This window comes from Salarias fasciatus, chromosome 23, assembly GCF_902148845.1.
Source record: "Salarias fasciatus chromosome 23, fSalaFa1.1, whole genome shotgun sequence".
Lineage (NCBI taxonomy): Eukaryota > Metazoa > Chordata > Actinopteri > Blenniiformes > Blenniidae > Salarias > Salarias fasciatus.
In genome coordinates this window covers 18688594-18712681 of record NC_043766.1, presented here as the reverse complement: position 1 = coordinate 18712681, position 24088 = coordinate 18688594, and the positions used below count along the sequence as shown (strand labels likewise).

Below are 24088 nucleotides of genomic sequence, written 5' to 3'. Positions count from 1 at the left end.
CATGTATGTGTTTTTTTTTCATCCTCATCAGTACCATTGACTTCAGTTGAAATTTCTGATGAATGTAGGCGTGACTGTGTCGTTTCTGTCTTTAGATGTGTGGTGAACTAGCGACCTGTGAAAGAGGGACCCTGCCTTTGGTCCGGTGTCAGACTGGGATCTGCTCCAGCCTGAACCCCCTGTTTGGATTAAGTGTTTGAAATAATAATGTATTATTTCAAAGACTGACTTTGGGTTTGCGGTTTTAATGTTCACAGACTAGTGGCGCTTGCAAGTTTGACATGCATGCTTCTATAGGAGAAGAAAAAGGCAGTGAGTCATATTCGACAGTCTGCTGGACCTGGCATGTGTCAGTGCTTCGAGGGTTTACTATGGTCTAATTTATCACATCTAATTAATTATAGTCCAAGACTGAGAGGAGTTATCGTTGTCCCTCAATCGGCTCCCCATTCTGCCTCCTCCTGACAGACAACAGGAGGAAATACTCAGATAAACTCCCAAAGCCTGCACAACACCACAGCTTTTTTTGAAGTCCCCTCTCTTCTCAGGCTGATTCGCCATGCATGCTTAGTCGGCTTCACATTACCATTTAAATAAAGAGGCTGGCTAAATGACCACTGGTAGAACATAAAAAGCAAAATTAAATTGTTTTTCTTTCTCATGGCACTTTATTCTCTCCTCTTTCTAGCTCAAGCTCATCATCATTTTTAATTTGTTTAGTCTGGGGCGTGGATGGTTGATAAAAATGTGCAGAAGAATCCAAATGCAAAATGAACTATTCATCTTTGATTACAAGGCAGGTCTAATCTCTTTAATGGGCAACAATGACTCACAAAGCTAAGCAGACTTGAAACAACTCAGGTATGTTAATTTCTTGAGAGGAATTGATTACGATAATCTAAAGCAACAACAAACAAGAAAATGGCATGAGCAACCACTGGGCATAAAGTTTGTTTCAAAGCAAAGCGTGTGATGAAAAGGGATAATGTCAAATGATAGAGCTGCACTGAATACCAATAAGAAAGGAAATACAAAGGCCCCTGAGGCCTATTCTGTATATAGAAGATAACTTGTAATGCTCTGATCAGCATTCATTCATTTACAGTTTTAAGAAAAACAAACATGCAAAACAGGGTAGGCGAAATATTAGAAAAGATTGTAACTGCCATTTAAATGTCTTTTAACTTGTTTGTGTTGTTGGTAAACAAATCTAGCCACTACATCTAAATAACCTTTAAAGAAATAAATACTGTTTACATTATGACATTTTGATGTGCATGTAAATCTTTGTTTGATGTTGATGCTACATTTAGCTTTTATTTAATCATTTTAGAATAGGAACGACAACTATAGCATTGGCACTATCTTTGAGCTTTTCATTTAATGTAGTAATAAAATACACACTATTTCTGGAAGTAGGAAACATACGTGTGGAATTTTGAACACCCCTGATTGCTGTTTACCTGGAGACGGTGACAGTTAAGGCAGCCATTGAGTGAATAAGTGAAAACATGCTGCTGACATCCAACACCCGTCATGAAGGAGATGAGCAGATTGTATCGGACACAGATTGATTGCCCTTGAAATCCAACAAAATTGCTTAGCTTGTAACAAGCTTTATTTACTACATTAAATTACCATTAAAATGCTATTAGCGCAATTAGTTGATTTCCATTTTAAACAACACATCTTTAGCAAGAGAGGCACGAAGAGAGAGGGGTGGGGAGTGTGGGCGGGGGTTGGAGGTGGGGGGAAGGAGACAAACAGAAAAGAAGAAGTGAGAATGAACAATGAGAGGAAGGAGGTGAAAAGAAAAGAGGATATGAGCAAAGAGGTGAGTTGAGTCAGGAAGGAGAGAGCTGTGGGAGACGAATATTAAGCAGCAGTAGTGATTAGGGTGGTGCGGCGGAGTGGCACCGTGACAGTGACATTGGCTGCCATTGGCAGTCCCTGCCACGGCGATTCACTGGAACCTGCTTCATTTGGGTCGTAATTAACTTAAATGTTCAGAGAATGAAAAATTCATCATCACTTTGAATCTTGCTAATTGGGGGAGCCATCTGCATTAATGGAGGCCATTTGGATGCTCTGTGTTTAAGTATGCATGCGTGAGTGCACATCCACAGGTATGTCTGTGTGCGCTCACCACAGTCCAGTTTTACAACCGCTCACCAGCGGCACTGGTGGACTCCAAACTTTTTTTTTTTTTTTTTTTATCATTAAAAGTACAAAAATAAGCTCCTTAGAAATGATAAGGGCCCCTGAATATAGCTGGCAGCAGAGAGGAATTTAACAGCTACCGTCAAGACTTCCCAGCATATCTTATCATACAGTTAACTGACAATGTACGAGCACACTGCTGAATGAGGCGGCGGTCTGTACCCCATCAATATGTGTGAAAACCAAAGGCGGGAATAATCAGTGGGAGCTTATTGTCTGTTAACCCTGCAGTCACTGTTGAGATAAATACAGCAGCAGAGGAATATGGAAGAATGTAATGTAATGAAGACAGTGCTATATTTCACTCACAGATGCATGCTCCAGTGCTGCTATCAAATGCCGTGAAGATAAGGTGAAACTGCTTGAAATACAAATACAAAAACAAAAACCAAACAAAAAAAAAGAAAAAATGAAGAGAAAACAAACAAGTAATTGGCAAACAAAAACAAATCTCTAAGAAATTAGACAATCAAGTCTTCCACCTATAGTCACACTAATGGCACAAAGGAGATTCAATTAGAAACGCATAAGCTTGAGTCTTTTATTGCTTTCTAATTGTTTTCAATAATGAGAAAGCTTTCAGTGCCTTTAAGGGAAGCATAATGTGGGATAAGCAAAATAAGTGCGCCTGGTTCAAACTGAGTCAAAGTTGGCAAATCGCATCCGTCAGCGACAGACAAACGCAAAAACATAATCCCTAAATGCTGGAAGACTAACAATAGCATCAATATTCTGCATTTAAGGTATACTGTTGAATGTAGATTTGTTATAAGAGTTTCTGTTATTTGCCTACTGTCAACACAAACTGCAGAACAGGCCAGTGTGTATTTCTTCTGTCTGTCAGGGCAAGAAAGATTAACAATGGCAGTGGTCAGTCGGTACTGCGAGCGGCAAGAAATTAAGACTAATACCCATTTATTTCCTAGCAGTGAAGCTGGAGGCAGACCACCATGACAGTGGACAACAGCAAGGCAGAGTAGAAAGAGTGAAAAGCCTGTAATCAACTTCTGAGCGCTGGGTTTAGACTTTTAGTTTGTGGCCAGTGTGCCATTAAGTTTATTTCAGCCTGGGTGTCTGTGCTATATGGAGTGTGTTTCATATTCAGTAATAAAGCATGCCACTGTGTGTCCTTCCTCTAAATCCTGTGAGGCTGTGTGTGTGTGTGTGTGTGTGTGTGTGTGTGTGTGTGTGTGTGTGTGTGTGTGTGTGTGTGTGTGTGTGTGGGATCCTGGAAACATCAAACCTTGTTACTCCGTGGTGAAGTATGCACCCAGCGCACCCTCTCTCAACTTCCCCGTCCACCAGGCGACAGAGGCGGTTGTATTTTCCCATTCAAAACACTAACAATGTCATAAGGAGAATTCATTACCTCCACCTATTATGCAGCACTGCTGTGTGCACCATGTCTGCGTGCGATGCAAAAGGTGAACAAGATAACGACAGACAATGTTCCAAGAAGCTCCATAAAATCACTGAAATGACCGCATTCATTAGGCTGTGTGTGTGACACAAATACAATATGTCTCCCTGTATACTGCGGCGTGGGGAGGACACGGTGTTTATGCAACAGACAGCCTGGCTGCAGAGCCCAGCCCAGTCTGGACCAGCTCGGCCCAGCCCAGCTCGATCCAGGCAGCACTAATCCATCATCACCACCACTGAATCATCGCGCTGCCAATAAAGGCAGGCGGCAATACATTACAGACATGTGGCAGGCTTTAGCGATAATGACATTGAGAAGTCCCCTTGGGCTGTAGGAAAAGCCTGGGCGTACGACACACTTGCTTACAGAGGCAATAATATATGGAAATGCATCAGAGTGTGAGACAAAGGAGAGGAATGAGGAGACGAGGGAGTCTAGCTCAGAAAGGTTACAAGGGAATAAAGAGGATACGGCCGACAGCGACCACTGCCAATTAGTTGTAGCGCAATGTGGTGTCATCAATATCTAAAATTTACAATCAATCAATCAATCAATCAATCTTTATTTGTATAACAACTTTAAGACATTTAAGAGTTAATCTAAGCGCTCTAATGGGCTGACAAGGTCATTAAAAATCGATGCGCTCATACATGCACTAATCCACAGACATAAATCTACTCCATGTGTGTGTATAAAAGTGCACGTAGACACACATCTGCACACAGCTATGTATAAACACCAGGATACACAAAGCCATTTCATTTTAAGCACTTATGTATACAGACTAACACACACTCAAACTGTCGATGGCACGAGTCAATTAAAGGTCGGCTCAAAAGATGAAAACGATCAATGGATTTCGCTTTTTTTTGTCACTTTTCCACTGATAAACAGCCCCCACGTTCAGGCTAGGGGGTTTTCTGTGTTGAATTTGCATGTTCTGCCTGGGTTTCTTCCAGGGATCATGGCTTTTTTAAAGCAGCCTAAAAGCATGTCTATGAAGTTCAGTGGCGAGTTTGATTACCTGAAGGAAGAAACTGTATATTTGTGATTTCCTCAGTGAGGCCTGGGATGGGGCTTTTGTATATTTGTGCATTCTGTCCTTTAACCTAAGAGCTGGAATTACCTCAAGCTCCAAGAGAAGATGCAATAACATCTGATAAAAATAAAGAGTAGACCTTTATAGCACTGAAACGTTTTAGATTACGACCTCTGAAAACAAGTCACACACTTCAATCTGACCTGTGTTGCTGTACAGTTTGGGCATGAGGCACAGTAGATACAGTACCTGTCAACCACCAGCCTGTTGTGCAGCACTGACACAGGCCGACAGCATGAACACTGAATGAACTAATACAGCATAATTAGCCACACTGCTATCTTCTGGCTGACTTTGGAGAACACTTTGCCTGCTAATCGCTTACCTGCACTTCGGATGCACAAAACTTACAAAAACATCAAACTTGAAACCCGAGGCTCCAAGCAAGAGGGAATGTAAGGGCAAGATTGTGGTGACAGGAGCCGAGAGCAGGGCAGGTGACAATAGAAAGCTAAAGTTAGATGTGGTGTGAAAAGGCACTAAGAAATCACACAGTTATCTGCCTCCGTGTGGTAATGTGTCTGTCTCCATGGTGTCAGACTCCTGGGTGACATGTTGTAAGAACTAAATCTCAGCTATTGTACGAGAACTCAAACTCTAATTTTACTTTTTGCATTTAAATTAAAAGTTTACTGGCTTGCTGTGGGCTGAGGAAATTTGCATTAGCCTCTGGGTCATTACGGGCTTATGAAACCCATTTCAGCACGCACAGCCACCAATTTGAAATTACAAACTCTTTTGACATCAGTTAGGTGGTGTTCCAGTGTAAAAAAATGACACCTCAAAAGCTTGAGGTAAGTTTCTGCTTTGAGTTATTGTAGAGATTTGACCCTGATTTTGGTGGTTTAAAAATACAGATTGAGGTGAAAATGCCATCGGTGAAAATAAAGTCACTCATCACATTAAAAAAACCCTCAAACTTCTCAAAAATTGCCAGCGAACAATAGATTCCAGCGACACTCACTTGTCACTGAAGCAGGGGAAACGTGGTGCATACTGCTGTCAGACTCTGATAATCTGTTTCTGTTGATACTGCATAACAAAGTCGGTGCCAAAGGAAAAAAAAAAAGTCCCTATTTTGTTTATTATTTAAGATTGTTGTTGTAGGATGATGAGATTGTTCATTTGGGTCCATCAGATGTCTGCACAATGTCTGCTGACATATTTCAGTGTGAACTACAGTAGTGAAGAACATCGTCTTCCTGATTAAAACATTTTATTAAAACATATTCTATGAAGAAAAAAAAAACTTGACTACTTAATCCAGATGCATAGCTTTTTTGTCACTTGTATGAGCCCTGTGCAATGTTGGAAAAAAAGCAATTTAAAGTACATGCTTGTGTATTATCACTTTTAAAGAATTTACTATTATGAAAATAGTTATGGAGTTATGATGAATGACATTCCGGTGAGCTTGTTTCATTTGTACAACACATAGCTGCTGTCAGTTCTGCTATTTGACTTATTAGCAAAGTAGTAGTTGGCTCCCATTTCACTAAACTTAATGTTTATTGCAGTGTCTCGGCGATGCTGCACTAACTCATTCTCCCTGAAAACATTCATCAAGTCAAACTCTGGATCATACATCGCTTGTGTCCACAGGATGCTTGCAGCACTAAAAAAACATTACCTTACCTTGAATCAGTCATCACTCAGAACGACAGCGGCGACCCGTAGCTGAGCTAATCAGTCACAGCTAAAATGCAACTCGGAATAGAGACAATAACCAGTGATGCTGGGACAACCTTCCTTAGTAAATAGCTAGAGGTTATTACTCATGTATCAAACATCAGGAGCTGTACAAGACTTGGCTGAGATCTTTCATTGACAGGTGATCAGGAGGCACAAAACAAAAGAATGACCAGAGATTTGTGCTGATAGAATAAAAGTCTTGATTTATTTTTATTTGTCTATACATTAAACAGGTGTTCCTGAATGCAGCAAGAGAAAACACAGAACAGGATGCTAAGCGTCAAAGAGTTCGCATAGCAGAGGTGTGGCCGGTTTAGCAAAGACATGTACACTCTCTATCGCATAAACTTGTAACATTTTCTGCAGATGTATTGTTGCCTCTGAGAGGCTGAAGTAGGGTGAAGAAGTGTTTACTGCAATAGTCTTGAGAATCTTTTCACATTAACTGGAAATACTCCATACAGTAATAACCCTGTCTTTCCCTAATGATCATTGCAATGCATTTATAACTAGTACAGACAGGTAAATACCCAAGAAGCCCTGTATAGCTCAGTTCAACTGATACTCATACTTGAAAAGAGTACTAATAGTTCGGTATGGATTTGTCATGTCGCCATTGTCCCCTTTCGATCTCAAGGCTGTGCCAATAACATTCAACTTCAATCTTTTCAGTTTTCTATCTGCACGTCTGGCCCCCCATCTAACAGTGATGTGGTACCAGGTTAGAAACTCTACACCTGCATAGGAATTCGATTACACACAAAACTCTCTGGGTCAGTTCTCTGGACCAGAGCAAAGCTTACGACTGGACCGTGAGAAAACAGTCCAACAAATGGCTTAAGTGCTTCCATTAAAACCCACTGCTGTGTATTCACACACACACTAGTCACAGTAGAGAGGTGCCAGCATATTTCATGTCCACAAACACAGTTGGAGTAGTTTGGAAAAAAAAAAAAATAAATAAGAAGAAGGAAAAAAACAAACAAACAAACATGCATACATACATACTGAAAGGTAGATCAACCAAAAACCTCAAGGAAAAAAAAAAAAAAAAAAAAAAAAAAACATCCTCCAAAAGTTACCAGACAGTGCAGGAACAATCCATTGTATTGGGGAGCAGACAAATATGAATGCAGTTTCTGTCAGATTAGGCCAAGCTCACAGTAAGTCAATTATTATTAATAAAATGCTACACCAAAATTTGTAATTTCAACACTTAACATTACTTGTTTAGTGAACAGTGAGGGTCAAAAAGAAACAGCGAGGGACAGTTCCACAGAGAAAAGGTTAATCAATGGTTTTGGACCGACACAAACAGAACAGTGAAAATACCTGAAAGAGTCTGTGATTTTTGAGTGTTTAACTTCTGATGGGAACCTTCTACATGAAGCCAGACTCTAAACCAGAACATGATTTTTGCTGAAGACCTCGTCTACTGTAACACACTTTGCCCAGTCCAAGTGAAATTTCATTTCTGACAATCTGGCAAGCGACCAGCTGAACAGCAGTATGCTCGAACTTCAACGGTCAACTGATTGTGAGCCAATAATCATATACTACTAAAGAGTAACCTGATCTAACCAGTAAAAATGCATATTTCTGAAAATACACTGCAACAATGTAAATTGATAGACAACAGGTGCTAGAAGCAGATGCATCCATTTAAAACCAGCAACGTCTGAGGTACTTCTGAAACTCACAGCTGAGGATATAATCACTATCTACAATATTTGGATGGATAGCATATAAGTTGATACAGTAATAGCAGGGCTGTTGATTTTGCAAAGTATTTTGGCTTAGAATTTGATTTGCTGAGGGGATAGTGGCGGTTGACACACCTGAATTAAACATAGCTGTATGACGATAAAAACATAGAAAAACAGCACCATTTGAGGTCCGATAGATCAGTTTTTTAACTGTTTGCTGGTAGCACCGTCAACCAGTAAAAATCTCAGAATGCGATACAGAGACAGAACACAACCACTGATCAACTGCACAACATAGCAAAGAGCGAAGATATATATTCAGAGACGACCCCTCACACAGACACCCCTTTACAGCAGCATCTTTAAGCAGGTAATAAAACGGATTTCTCCGAAGAATGATATTTGTGTACTGAGGTGTTTTACAAGGTTTATATGCTGTACATGTTGAGAGTAACCAGGTATAGCTTTTCCTATAGATTTTTTCCTTTTTTTTTTTTTTTTTAATATACACACATATAGTTTACAGTCACTGACAAACAAACACCAGAGTAACAATGAGGTAGGATGGTGAAGTTAGATGAAGTAGAACCGGTTTGTGGATTGTATACAAAGTTACTGATACCTTTAATAAAAATATAGGCCGAACAATGCGTTTCTCCTGTTTTCTCTTTTCCAAGTAAGTCAGATATTGTATCTGAGGCTCAAACAGTAAATGTGTCTGGTGTACATTTAGTTCTGAAAACTGTGGTGAAATGGAGCCATTTATCTTGTTCCACACAGTGAAGCTAAAAAAAAAAAAAACCAAAAAAAAAAAAAAAAAAAACCTTTTTTTTCTCTCTCCCAATCAAACTGTCAAAAAAGCAACACAAAGCTCCTTCACTTGTGAAGCTTTGACAGGTGTTTGCGGCATAAGCCAAAACACCAGGCGAGGACAGGATTTGCTATTATCTTGATAACAGGTGTGTTTCTAAATCTAGTCCATACAAACGACGGCAGAGTGAAGAACTAGATGTGGCACGGGAAGAGCAGGGAGAGGACGACAGGGTTGGCGAGGTTATGTTTCCTGCATATTGCTACTTTGTGTGTCTGTAAAGAGTACTGGAAAGTCTGGTGTCGTATTCCGAAGCCACACAAACCCATAACATCCATTAATGGCTCTGAAGGGTTATATAACAGGTGTACGTTACTAATATGCTGCTAAAACCCAAACTGTTTCTCTGCAAGTGACTTGGTACATTTGATAGAGATTGGCCTTGCCATCACAGATTAAGCCAAATCTGGGTTAAAAACATACAGCACTTCCATACAGCTTTCATCCACTGAAGATGGTTTTAGTTAAAGGATTAGGCTTAATAGCGCTCCAGGAAAACAGCCTTTAAAAAACAAAGTGATGATGTTTAGATGACGCAACAGCTCTATTAACGCTCTTTCTTTAAGCATTGCTTTAAACACAAGCCCATTTTGGCATCAAACAACAAAGAAACAAACACAAATACACCAGCAATGTGTCAGAATTTCAGCAAGGTTGCTTTGCACAGCAGAAATCTTTTCTTTTAAATCATGTGTTTTCAATAAACTCTAGCACACGTAAACCTCACATGTTGCTTTGTACAGGGAAAAAAAAACCAAAAAAAAAAAAAACCAAAAAAAAAACAAAGGTCACTCAACCCCACCCCCCACCCCAATAATAATAATAATAATGATAAAAAAGGAAAATCATTTGCCAAGGTGACTTAAGATTCACTAAGCTCCATTACCGCGGCATGGGCCTTTTTTTGTGCAAACCCTGCTGATCCCTCAGTCAGCATCCCCTTTCTTTAGCTTGATCTCAGTATTCGATACTTTGGCTTACAATTACCACTCATTTGTAAAAACATAGAATTACATCTATACAAGTTATTTATACATACCCAGCATGTTGACACATTAAGTTAAAGCACATATTCCAGTCAGCTTGCACATTTCATTGGTAAAAGTTGTTAAGACGGTGAATTGTCTTTCATATGGAGGGGTTGTTTCTAAACAATTCATAAACTAGGCCGATTATACTTCGTGAGGCCATGGTGAAGTCGTAGAATCCAGTTTAAGCGTAATTGTAATGATCAAAGACTGAATATATTCTAAACATCCTAAATAAAAGTGCTGATTCTTTTTTTCGTGTTCAATATAAACGTTTTTGAGGAGCACTGGAAACAAAAGCATGTCACAAAAACTTGTTCTAAGGTGCTGCATGATAATACGGTGATTTTTAGGCCTCAATCTAAAAAATGGCTATAAACAAAGAGAAGAAAACCCCACAAATACATTTTTTTTTTTTTTAAGATTGACAAAATTGCCCAGAGATTTAAAGTGCATTCAAAGTAAATGATTTCAGTTGATCGAAACTACTGCATCTCAACTGCAATGGATTAACAATACAGATTTACATTTTACTATGGCAGATTAGCAAGTAGCTCACAAACAAGGTTCACCAAATATGCTGTGATCATGATGTGCTGGATTTGTCAAACGTAAATCTCATTTTAAATAGATCACTTTGGCTATGGGGCAATATTTCTTTTTTCTTTGTAGTTTTCACCACTGATTCATAACAACAGAATCAGGCTTGCAGCATGCATGCGCACAACGTACGCACGCACACACACACACACACACACACACACACACACATACACGCACACAAAATAACTGATAGGTAATATAGAATTACAACATCAATTAGTGAAACCAAAATTTTTACCAGAAGCTTGAAACGGTGTGTAACATAAAAATTAAGCATCTGTGTTTGATGGGTTGATGGGAAGAAAAACAATAATAATAATAATAATTAAAAAAAATTGGACTAAAACATAACAGAGATTGAAAAAAGGCTGAACTGAAATTTTGAGTATATACGAGACAAACAAAATCATGGGGCGAAATAAACCAAACAACAGGAATCGAAAGTGTGAAGAGGAGCAAGGCTTGATGGGCAGCTCTGCAGCAGATTCACAGTTAGCCACAGCTAGGTCACAGTTGAGATTTCAATCTGCAGCGTTTAGTTCCAGCCTGCAGACAGCCACACAAACCATTTTGGATCAAAACAATATAACAACAGGAGAAGTAAGAGGGCGGGGGACGTACAATAGGAAATTTCCAAAGCTCTGACGGCATAGATCAGAGGAAATTGTCACTGGAGCAACCATACTTTGTTCCCCAGTGGTGTGGCCCAAACAACAAGAGTTATAATGGATTCAGCTGGGCCAGACAACTTTCACAGAAAAATAGTGTTACAGACAGCTTTACCCACAGCTAACAGAGCTCTCACAAGAAGATGGCCTGGACCGTGCAATGCTGCGCCCTGATTTCGATCCCAGCAACAGTCCAGCTCAGCTCAACTTAGAAGTATGAACCACACAGAAAAAAGTACCTCGCCACCTTTTACATTCTCACAGCAAAGTGCAGATAAAGCTTTATCACTTAAGCTTACTATACATTTACAATCACAGCTTACTAGAAAACCCAGGAGCATATCAGCCCCTGGTGATTGCCGAATTCATTTAAGGCCGTTCTAGGCATCAACGTGCCTGTACCAAGACAACTCAACAGTCAAGTTTTCCAAAAGTGACAAGTTTGATTATGAGAAAGTCACAAATTTTCCATTGAAATCATTGCTGTGCTCTCTCAATGATGGGAAAGATTAAAAACTGAAGAAAAACAAAAAAAAGAAAAAAAAAATCAAAACGGGACACAACGGCACTCTACAGACTGAAGAGTCGCCCCTCCAATGAAATCTTTGTTAACCTTCTTTTTCCATCAAGTGATGTGTTGTGATTGACTTACAGTTAAGGGAGAGCACACACTCATAATTAATCTCTTATAGCACCAGAATCTCTGCTGCAAAATGAAGTATGGCTGTTACTAATTAAGACTTGTGCATTTGAGACCCTGTTGTCCCATTACATGCAATAAGTACCAACAGCAAACACTCATCTCTCCAGCAGCTAGCATGTAGCCACCAAAACAGTCAGCAACCCCACATGTCTAAGATCTAATGAATCACCGTCATCTTCATAGCATCAGAAAACTTTACCTAGGGAAAAAACCTCTTACTTTTTAAAAGTTCAAGGATTCAAAGTTATGTTCTGACACAGAACAATAAATTAATTTAACAATCACAAATTTATCTTTTGACACATATGCACACACCTCGATAAACCGCATCTTTGTACCAATGCCACTGTTAAAGCTTATAAAAACACTCATTTCAGCTCATATCAAACAAATCGCTCAATTTCTAACTGGTGGGTAAAGCTGTCTGTATGCCAACTACTTAACTGGGCCACTTAAAAAGGTCACAATCATTTTACAGGGTGGGGGAGAAGGTGGCAATGGGTTTGCTTGTTTTCACAAAATTAACCAATCTAATGTGTCAAAGTAATATGGTCGCTCCCGAAACCGTGACAGCATTCCCAAACAGCCCATTTCCAGTCCCCTCCACATCCTGCAGACCACACTGGGGGGGATGGCAGAAGGCGCTGGCGTGTTGGTTGATCACTATATGCCATCGTAGGTGAAGTTCTCCATCTTCACTGTCTGTCTGATGAGCAGCTTTGACTCGCGCCGCTCCTCGTTCTTGATGGACTTGTTGATGTCCATTATCTTTTCACAAATATATTTGTTCACTTTGGACAATCTCTGCGTAATCTCTGCGCTGTCGGCTGTCTCTTGAGACACTCTGTCGTAGAGACACTCTGAGGAAGGAGCGAGTGTGAGCAGTCAGACTTCATCACATTGGGAGCTTCTCATCTTATCTCTTTCAGAGGATCACACTTGCTTTTGCACTTTGTTTTTCACATTGATTCAAGTTATAGAGATCCTCCTAAACAATAGCTGCTTTACCAGAAATATGATTTTTATTAGTGCAAACATCTTACCTCTGACAATTTTCAGCTTGCTGGGAGACAGCGGAGGCTTGGGAAGGGCATCCTTCTTCTTTTTAGTGGCCACTCCAGTGACGCTACGGTTTTTGAGGGTTTCTGTGCCCCAAATCATCACAGCCAGATTCTTTGTGAACTTGGAGTCTCCCTGGGTCCGCTGCAGCTGGTGCCACTTCTCCTCCTCCACCCAAATCCCAGCACCCAGATGTACCTGGAGATGTGATCCAGAAAAGTGTGATCATCACCACATTATCAGGCAATGAATGTTTGTGTTTCTTTAATGGTTCATTTAGGAAATGTTCAGAGGACCTCACTTTTTGGTCAAATATATATTAATAAATGTAAAACAATAAGCCATTTGCTTACCTGCTGACACACTGCTGAAGAAAACCAAAAAAAATCATCTAATTTAAATAAATAAATAAAAGTAGAAACACTACAGTTTAGATCTGCTGATTGATGTTGTTGAACCCGATATACAGTAACATACAGTATGCCAGCATGTCGGACCTTACAGGCTTGGCTACACTGCCTAAACAACAGACTGGGAGGAAGGATGCCTATGCCATTCTGTGTACTTTGGGTTATAACTTTTTTTTTTTCAATAGCTCACAAAAACACTCTATATAAAAAGTCGGAGTAAAGTGAGTAGGCACAGGAACTGCCTGGTGCTACAGCTGAACATTTCAGGAAAAGAAGTAATTTCTATCGATGTTTAAAATCGTCTTACGACAATGACGCTCATCACTGACAGAACAACTCTAGCTGTGTGCTGCAGGGCCTAGTTTCCCCAGTCTACAAGAAAAAAGGTAAAGGCTATGAAAATCCAGAAACTTGTTCTGTGAATCTCTTCAGCTGGACTGTCTGTTACAAGCTAAGAGAGAACATAAAGCTAACTGTCTGCAAGATACCAGCATTATGACTGCTATATCTGTTGAGTGGGTAAGTGTTCAAAAAAATAAGTGTGAGCAGCAGCTTATGCTTAAAATCATTTAAAAAAAAAGTAATGCAAACCTTGCATATTGTTTGACATTCAAAGCAGCAAAACTTAGCTGTTTGTAATTCGGTTGTCCCTTACATGAATGAATTTACCTTGAACTGCAGCACAGAGTGACATATGAATAGTAGTAACAATAGTTTATCATATTGGAAAAAAACATTTCAGCTGCCAAAAACCTCCTTACTGCTGCTTTACAGGTCATCTACAGGAAACAGCACAGTATCACTGTTGTGTCGAGAATCATATTATCCAGGTCTCGCTCCAAATCTGGATGTCTTAAAAAGGACCACTTTCACTGACCAGGATACATAAATAAGCTTAGGTCACTTGCTACTTGGAGCTTGGATTACCTTCATTATGAACTTAGCTGGTAGCACCCTACACACTGTCACCACATATTGCATAAGCCTGTAGCAAACACACCAAGCTGATTGCCAGCCTGGGCAGACTGTCTCAGTCTTCTAGGTGATCTAATGCAACAGGGGGCATATGTGCCTCTCTTTCCCTTCCCTTCTCCGTTATCACCGTAAAGTCTTTAGGCTAGCATCCAAAAGGCTTTTCCCTGTGTGGCTAATGTGCTTTAGGCCCCTGGCCAGCAGACAAGCTTTATACTGCCCTCGAGTTAGAAAAGACTGCTCTCGTCCTCCCTCCCCTTTGCTCTCGTTTATGTCTTTCTCGTCACTACTCCTCCTTTTTTCACCCCCACCTCACATGCTCTCACTAGGGCTAACCTGTCAGTCACTTTAAATTCCTCTCGTGCAAATAATTAATATGGGGTCCCTGATGTAGGAGAGTTCTAATTTGCAAGTGTTCTTCACGCTTGAAGTGGCTGCAGGCCCCAGAGCTTGTAGTACCAATTCCCCCCCTGTCATCAGAGACAGGATGCTGGTTGAGTTACAGCAGTGGGGGGAGTAAAGAACCCTAACAGGCTAATAAACACTGATGATGCTGGCTGGGCTTGCAGGAACAATAATAATCTTCTCAACCTTGTTTACCTGCTTGGGTAGGGCAGCAAGGGGGAAAGAACTGATCAACTATGACAACATGTTCCCGGGTCCACTGCTGTTAGGAGGAAATATACTACTTCCTACTAAATCAGACGACTATCAACAGTCACCTACCAGCAGAAAGTCACAAATACATAGCCGGGAGCTAAAGATTCATAACTCTCCAAGGTTCCCGGGGCTTATTAAAAGTATGGACAAGTTGAGGGTTTGAAGACCTCATTTGTTTTTTTCATATGAATTACATGTTAAGTCAAATACATAACTTGGGGGGAGGGGGATTGTTTCGGCTTGTTTTACAGGTGATTTATGTGGCACAATCAAAAAAAGATGAAAACAAATACATACAGGCAGCATCATATATATCAGATGACACCAAAGGTCACGACAGGGTCCACAACAGTTGAAAAGTTTCAGTCATAGGCTAACTGGAGCAGATGATGAAAACCTAACTTAGAAACGACTCCATGTGAGTCCACTGAGACATACCTTCCCGTCATTGCAGGTGTATACTGTTCTGGGTGAAGGTGAGTAGCTGGAACTGGTGTTGGCCTCTTCTCTGCATGTCTCCTGGGCCTCAACAATAGGTTCAACCACTTCAGCCTTGATTGTCTGAGTGCCATTGTCATGCATAGGCTCTGGGAGACAAATAATACATTCATAATTACAGAAATATATCAAACAAAAAAACCGTCTGCCTAAAGACATTTTCAACTGACGACACTGATTTTCACCAAAACATCAGGGTGGAAAACACATGCTACTTGTTGACAGCCAGTCACACCTTGAGCCTTACAGTAGCTCTGCTTCAGTTCCCTTGTCTTCAACACTGGAACAGTGCCAACATGCTTGTTTGCTTGCTTCCTGCTCTGGGCCTCAGCTTCCCTCTGCCCTGTGACGGAAGGTTATTTTCGCCCAGTAACTAAGCTGGCTTGGTGGTCGGCCATGCTAAGCTCCAATGTAGCTGATGAGTTTTAATATCGGTCAGCGCACTCCATCCCCTGCCTGACAGCACCCCAGGGTGCTCTAATCTTTAGCCTGTCCATTAGACAGTCTAGCCAGTGGCCGGGCGCCTCTGTTCAGATCTACAGGGGGAGCTGAGGTTAACACCAGCATCTGGCAAAGCTCGAGTTTTTACAATGCTACACAATGCAATGATAGCATGTTTAATACCAGCTACAACAGTACATTTTATTAAAATCCTTCAATTTCTACATTTAAATCTGTATTATATAAAATATTGCACAATGCTGTTTATTATTTTGAACAAATATTCCCTTGCCTCTTTCTTTCCCATTTAATTATACATTACCTTCCAATATTGCCAATCACTTGAGTTTTTTAATTAGAATGTTTTAAATTGTCTTTTTCCCCCCTGAGTCGTGTTATAGAAGCTTTGCTGGGAAGGATCCAGTGCTGTTGTGAAACAGTACTGTTGTATGTAACACTGGCCTATTCAATTTAGAGTTCACTGATCCTGCCCTAATCAGATCGTTCAATTGGCACCAAGTATAATTTCTGAAACCTGATCTGTGTTTCCGAAGTGACTTCTGACCGGAGTGGGGGCATATACGTCAAAAGCCTCTGAGATGGTGCATGTCGCTATATTAGATTTTATTCAGCTACATGAACTTGATCATCTGAAGCTAAAAACTGTGCTTCTATTGAAAAGGAAAACCTTCAATGTCTTCTTTTCAATCTGATTCTTGTAGAGAATATTATGGTCTTTGCTAATGTGCACATTTCATTCATGTCCACTGCTGTATCCATGCATATGCTGTCAACTCCAACATTATTTAATTTGTGGTAAAAAAAAAAAAAAAAAAAAAAACATGAATCCAGAGTTCTTGAACATTTGGGCTTTCACTTGGGAGTTTTGCCTGAGATTTAAATGTGACGGGAAAGTGTTCACTGAACTTCAGTTGGATACATTTGATCCCTTTCCAAGACAACACAGAGCATGCCCCCCCACCCTAAAAAGTGGCTCTCTTTACATGACAACTGCGTGGAAATGGCATGGTTTTTGTGGTTTCAAAACTTTGGCAGTATTGTGCATTTCAGCAAAGTTACAGTTTACTTATTTGCACTGAGACGGAGAGTGGTTCATTTTGAAATCCTTGCACTCTGTGCAATAATTCTGTGACTTGCAATGCCTCTGATGTTTCAACAAACAAGTACAGTGCAATGTAACTTCACTATTTCCACTGGAAAACATTGTGCAGACACCATGGCCAAGCAGGGAAACAAACAAACAAACAAACAAACAAACAAAAAAAAACGCTATTAATTTCAATATGATTAGATCGCCAAGCAGTACAACCATAATTGAAACCTGAGTTCATACTTAAAGCTTATTCATGCTAGATGTGATATATACAAACGCACAGAGGATTTCATTCATACTCTCATCTGTCTGACCAGCTAGGGACACAGTGTAGCCACTGAGTGCAACTAACATGAAGGAGAATCCTTGCTGATAGCACACTGTAAAGTTGCAGAGCCAAGTTTGAAACTTGCTACCAAAATCTAATGACTGATTCCTGTAGAAGGGAAGAGCAGCAGGACAGTAAGACATCCTGCTCTGCTCACAGACTACGCTTAATCGAGTGAGCAAGTTACCAAATCGCAAGTTGGACAATCATAGAAATTGAAAACTCAGTCATCAAAAATGGTTGTTTTCAATGTCCCTCATTGATCACACCAGCGAAAAGGATTCTGTCCTGCAAATGCAGTGTGTGCATTTGACGGCCTCACCGACCACTGCTACAAAAACATTCTGTTTTTTTATTCCTTCCCACATTATTACCATCCCTCTCAGTTGATGCAACACAACTCTTGTTACTCTGTTGCCATATAAATGGATGTCCCCAGTGGAACTATAGCACAGTATCCAAGCCAAAGAAAAAGATGTATATCAGTATAAGTGCTGAAACAAAAACAAGGCTTGAAACAGGTGCGTTTATTTTAGTGCGTATGTATACCATAAATGAGCCTATATCCTAGCTCATTAAGAAAACTGGTATATTTGGCTGCTGGCACTAGTCGAGACTGACAAGCTACAACATTTAAAATGCACAACATCAGGTGAATATTGTTCCACAATAACAATGATTTCCAATAAACAAAAGCACTTAAGTGGGTCATGGCATGCTCTTTCTCTTTCCCCTATTTCACATCTGAACCATTTCAAAAGAGGAGCAACTTGTTGACTTCAGTAATCTTTCTTGATTTTTGAGATGTGCACCTGTAACTTCTGCCCCACGGCCACCAGGTGTGAAATAATGTTGCTGCAGTGAAGCAGAATACAACCGTTTAGCCCTTTATTTCACAAGTGGCTGGATTCAAGATGCATTTTGTGTGGAAACTTCCTGTCTGGCACCATACTTTGTGTGCAACTACCTTTGGCGCCGAAGAGTTCTGCAATACATTATAACTCACCAAAGCTGCAGTCCATGGAACCTGAGGTACTGTTTAAGTGTTGGAATGTGTCACTGTTACTGATCTGCAACCACATATGCAGCAAAGTTGTTGATTGCTACCATAGTGCACATGTACGACATGCTTCACAAAGCTCTTACTTTCGCTGTTTCAACAGATATCCAACTGTCAATCAAATACTCTGGAAGCTTTCAAAATCACTGTTTTCTGGACTGATAATGCTGCTGTTGAATAAACTAAAACCCAAAATGCAACAAAAGATTACTGTTCACAGCAGAAAGTGATGTGTCCCTTCGTTGTCCCTTATACCACCATGACACTGAAAGGTCTATCAACACACCTTGTAATCACAGCCACTGACATCTCCTTATAACCGGGTGTCTCAGCAGTAGGACTCCATCAAAGCATGCAGACCATGAAAGCACAGCACAAAGATCTCAGTACAGTTAGTCTTTTGAAAAATGTACAGCACGAGTCAAAAGTTTGGAAACACCTTCTCATTCTGCTTTTTCTTTATTGTATTATTTTTTTTATATTGCAGATTAATACCAAATATATCCATTACTGGTATTTGACAAATCAATGATGGTCCAAAGTACAAACCAGATGCTGAATACGCGTCACTGCAGTATGCAGCTGTAGCCATGCTGGTTAAGTGTGCCTTGGATTTTAAATCTGTGTCACCGATATAACACCACCAATCCATCCCACCACCTCCTCCACACTTCATGGAGGGAACTATAAATGTAGAAACCATCCCATCACCAGACATGGAAGCTGCAATCAGAAATCTTAAATTTGGACTCATCAAACCAAAGCGCAGATTTACAGCTGTCCAATGTTCATTCCTTCTGTTTTTTGGACTGAGCAGTTCTCTTCATCTTGTTCATTAAATTGTCAGCTGACGTTCAGATATGTTTGCTACTTGAATTCTATAAAGCATTTATTTGGGCTCTGAGATGCTGTTAATCTGCAGTTTCCTAGGCGGGTACCGCTGATAAGTTTGTTTCTAAACTCCAGGTCTTCCATTCCTTGGAGGCATCCTTGTGACTACACTTGAGGACACCTTCAAAGTTCTAGAAATTTTATGAATTGACTGACCTTCATGTGTTAAAGCAGCGATGGACTGTTGTTTCTCTTTTCTCAGTTAAATGGTTCTTGTCCAGATAAAGACAAGAGCAGCAGTCATTAGGGGTGCAACAGTAGCCCACAGTTTGGTTCGGTGTGTGTTAAGACAGTTGTTTTTTTTTTTTTGTTTTGGCTAGTGTTAACTTTGAATCCTGCCAGAAAGCGTCACATCAGAATGCTTATGCTAGAGATGCATGCTCATATTGCTCCTGTTGTTTATGTTTCCTTTCATATATGGGAAATGTTTCATGCAACATTCTCAGAATGTGAAATTTCTGTTAGCTGTTTTCACTCCCTCATCGTTGTAACCAAAATGATCCCACACTGGAGATTTGTATGAAGCTGGTCCTTTTGTGTGGCAGAGTAGCTGAAATACAGCGCTCCTGACCTACGTCTTCAGAAGAACCATGAAGAAGGACTGGAACCAGACATCAAGGCAGCATTGGAGAGATTTAGACTGCTAAAAGATGACAGAAGATGGGGAAGAGAGCCAGTATGCTAACCTGGCCAAGAGCTAAAAGCAGGCCCGTCCTAACTCTGTTCCTGCCTGATAACCACTCCCTGGACATCAAGATTGATCTGCTCAGGCAGAGACTGAACTTCCATAAAGAGATGAGGAATTATTGTATTGTTCTTCTCACTGAGACCTGGCTGAACCACGATATGCTCGACTCCAAGTATCACCTGGACACACTACTTTTCTTTCACGATGACCACTATCAGCTGTCACGAAAAAAACAGTGGCAGAGGCTCCAGTTGCAACAGCATGAGCGGGTGAGTGGACGGATCCACAACAGTGACTGGACGTTGCATCATGGGGAGGGTTTTTGTGCAACGGGCTGGCTTGGCCTGTGAACAGCCATGCACAGTGGTCTGAAAAGCATCAACGCAAAATTAACCGCAAAACTGAACACTTTCGGCACATCAGGGTGTATAGAACCATTCAGGGTGAACTGAACGCTTCAACATTTTACAGAGAACTGTTGAAACCCCAGTAGTTATATTGTTCTATTCACTGTGTAGATCTTTGTACCAACCCGGTCTCTGCAAAACTTATAGGATGGTCTCAAATACATTACAAATGTAAGGAATTCAACAAGTTAATGCTAGTAAGGCAAACTTGTTAATTGAAAACCAGTCCAGGTGACTAATTCATAAGAAGAGCAGGAGTAAACAAAGCTATCATCAAAGCAGAAGGCAGCAACTTTGAACAAAACATAAAGCATAGTCTTACAGGTTTGTTCACTACATAATCCCATATGTGTTCCTTCATAGACTAACAGTTTTCATTAATGATCTACAACACAGGAAATAAAATAAAAAAGGGAAGTATTGAATGAGAAGGTGTGCTCAAACTTTTGCCTGGTACTGTATTTTGCGAATGGCAGTATCTTAATGATGACAAATTTGCAATACATTGTGCAGCCATGATTAAAACCATCTGCAAAACACTGAAAGTGTCACACATGCACCAAAACCTCTGACACTGAAGTATTGACTTCATAGACCTCTCAGCGTGCCCAACAGTATCAGGAACTGATATGTTAGCAGCGCATTCCTGGAAGCTCTGTGGTCAGGCGTCTATGGGGGGGGAAAAATATTTGTTCATCCTACAGATACTCTTTCAAGTTGAGATACTGAAAGTTCAGAGGTCAAATCAATTCTGTAAACTGTTAAATTCCAAAATATTTTCCTAAATTCTCTTTGAAGTGTTTTAAGCGTAGGAAATGCTGTATTACAGCCATGATTATGTTCAGATATTCTGTAACATTGCTGAGGTTGATGTAAAATCTACATAATCTCCAGAACTTTTCCTGACAACCACATCTCTAGAGTCCAAAATATGCTTGACGCTAAATACGCTGATGGATACAGAAGGCACCTCCTTTCCATCTTTGGCACTCGTATCGAGGAAGCCTGCAGATTAGTAGCAAACAAAGTAATACTAGAGTTGACAGTAGGGCAGGCTATTTCCTGAGCGACCAGCTGAAGGAATCAGGAGACAACATAACTAAGAAACAACAGAAATTACAACTTTATTTGAGGGCTGTTATCAAAAACATTTGGTAGGTTTGCTGATCTTCTATATTATTCTACCCTACACTGTACTAAGCTCAATAGGATGTATTGCTTAACAACCACGCCAACATAAGGAACGCATGAGAATATGAAGTCAGTAGCACATGACAATGTTTGAAATGCAGATAGGCAATTTTTCTGCATAAAAGAAGCGTATTATTTTGGTCTAACCTGTCCGCAGGATACAACACAATTCATTTTGCTTTAAAGGCACAACTTAAGCACCATCATTACCCTGATAGCTGATTTTGGATGAAGATGCCGCTGAGCGTGAGCCCTCACTTAAACTTCTAGTGAGACAACTTCATAAGTAGTTAGAAGTGACACAAAGTGTCTCGACTTGTTTCTATAATACGGAGCACTTCCTTTGAGGGATCAGACTTCATGGACCGGCCCTGAGTAGTAATGACCCCACACCTACTTCACTTGTGTTTTCTTTACCCAGTCAAGCAGGTTCCCAACAGAACTTCCCAGAACTGCTGCCTTTTTGGAGACATCATCTCACAGTCATAAACCAACCAAGGTCCCAAATTTTCTTCCTTCCTTCTTGTATAACAACTTCAAAACTTAGTTTTACTTGTTTTTTAAACATCCCATCACAGCACAAGTGCCATTCTACAAAGATAATCAACATACTTCACTTCAACAGTCAAGGCTCGCCATGTCTGCAGCTATTCAGTGAGTGTTTTGATAACATATAGATAATCTAATAATAAAATCTAATTTTTCAAAGCAGATACACATGTGCTTTACAGATGAGTAGGTATGGATTTCTGAGCGAACGAAACACATTGAAAGAGCAGAAAACCTAAAAACTTGAAAACTTTTCTGGTTTCTCTTTTTCATGAGCTCCACTCCTCTGTCCCCAATGCATGATTCAAGCTCAAGCATTCAAACTCAAAGCAAAGTCAATCATTTATAGCTTTATATTAGGTTTGGTTAGAAATGCCATACTTTAAACCACACTATGAAATTGACACGTATAACATCTCAGCTAAGCTAATGTGGTTAAAAAAAAGAATGCAGATCAAATCAAGGGCCGTTTGTGTCCTAACATTTCGACAGTGCAGAGATGTTAAATTGTATTTTGCTAAATTTATTGTAAGCTGCTGGTACCTGTCATTATGGAAAATCATCAGCAGGACAGGAGCTGCTAAATGAAGGTTTTGTATATACATACAGTAACTACGACATTAATGATGCGTCAGCACGGTTGCTGCCAGTCTTCCCTCATTGAGGAGTTTATTCCTTTCTATGTAGGTGCAACTTTGCAGAGTTAATTTCAGAAGCTGTACACGTTTTCTCTCAAAATGTTGATCAACTCATCTTCAATATCTATTGTGGTCCAAGGGTTTGTTTGGTAGGGTTAATGGTTCTTTTTTTTTTTAACAGCTTTGTGGGATGGGAAACAAAAGTGTGTATGTTGGTGTGCGTGCAACTGATTTCTCACCGCTTCCCAATCTCATCAGAAGTACGTCTTGCAGTCTCCTGTTGAAGTCCCTCAGTTCTTTCACTTCCGTCAGCAAACTGCCATATTCCTTCAGCTTTTTGGCCTGCTGCACCAGCTGTCTGCGGGTTCTCTCCAACTCCTGCTGAAGTCTCCTCATCTCCTCCTCTTGCTGCCTGTAGCTGTGAACCAACTCCTCATACAGAACTCGAGGAACCACAGCAGCAGCTACCTCAGACACACAATCTGTGTCCACTTCCAAATGCTGCTGCTGTTGTTGCTGCTGGTGGTGATGATGTTGCTGATGCTCTGCCTCCATATCTTCATCTTCATCATCTGCATCTTCGCCCTCTTCAGCCAGCCGGTCTTCGTCGAGGTCCTCCTCACCCTCCATGCAGGAACTAGCTGCATTTCTCTCCAAGCGAGCCACTACTGCTGCCAAGCTCTTGGAGGAGTTGGAGAGAGGACGTCCATGGTCCTGAGACAGGGCCTGGGGGAAACAATAATGATCACTGAGACGAAATAGACCAGTAAAAGGAACTTAAGCTGTAATTAGTAGAGGCTTGGCAACATGAAAGACATACAAATATGTTCTTTTGAGACTTTTACAAGTATCTTCACAACACTAGAACCAAGTAGCACTTGAAATGTACAACTAAGCTTTGTTTTAACGAGAAGGACAACAGGGAACGTAGAAAACACACATGAAGCTAGGACTGCCAGGACAGGCAGAGTTTAAACTGTTTGTTTTGACTGTGTGGATCTCAATAGGAACTGGGAGAAGAGGAGTCACCGAGTTCTTTGATGAGCCGCTCAGAGGATTTGTCTGTGAAAGGGCAGCTGTCCAGAGTGCTGAATTTGTGTTAATCCAGCATATGGTAAAAATAGCGTGGGGGATTTGGGGTGTCAGCCAAGTTTATGAAATGTGACATA

At 40.5% G+C, this 24088-nt stretch overlaps 1 protein-coding gene across 3 annotated transcripts in view; it reads right to left on the bottom strand.

Annotated features, from left to right (window-relative positions):
• Window positions 1-9910: 9910 nt before the first annotated feature.
• Window positions 9911-24088, bottom strand: part of bend5 (BEN domain containing 5) — a 16219-nt gene continuing 2041 nt past the window's right edge. For all 3 annotated transcript variants that reach the window (XM_030083430.1, XM_030083429.1, XM_030083431.1), the window contains 4 exons: window positions 23159-23645; window positions 15553-15701; window positions 13057-13270; window positions 9911-12873 (listed from right to left, as the gene is read on the bottom strand). In XM_030083430.1, the coding sequence (XP_029939290.1) occupies window positions 12677-12873; window positions 13057-13270; window positions 15553-15701; window positions 23159-23645 (1047 nt within the window). In that variant the 3' untranslated portion in view covers window positions 9911-12676. The remainder of the gene's footprint in view (window positions 12874-13056; window positions 13271-15552; window positions 15702-23158; window positions 23646-24088) is intronic.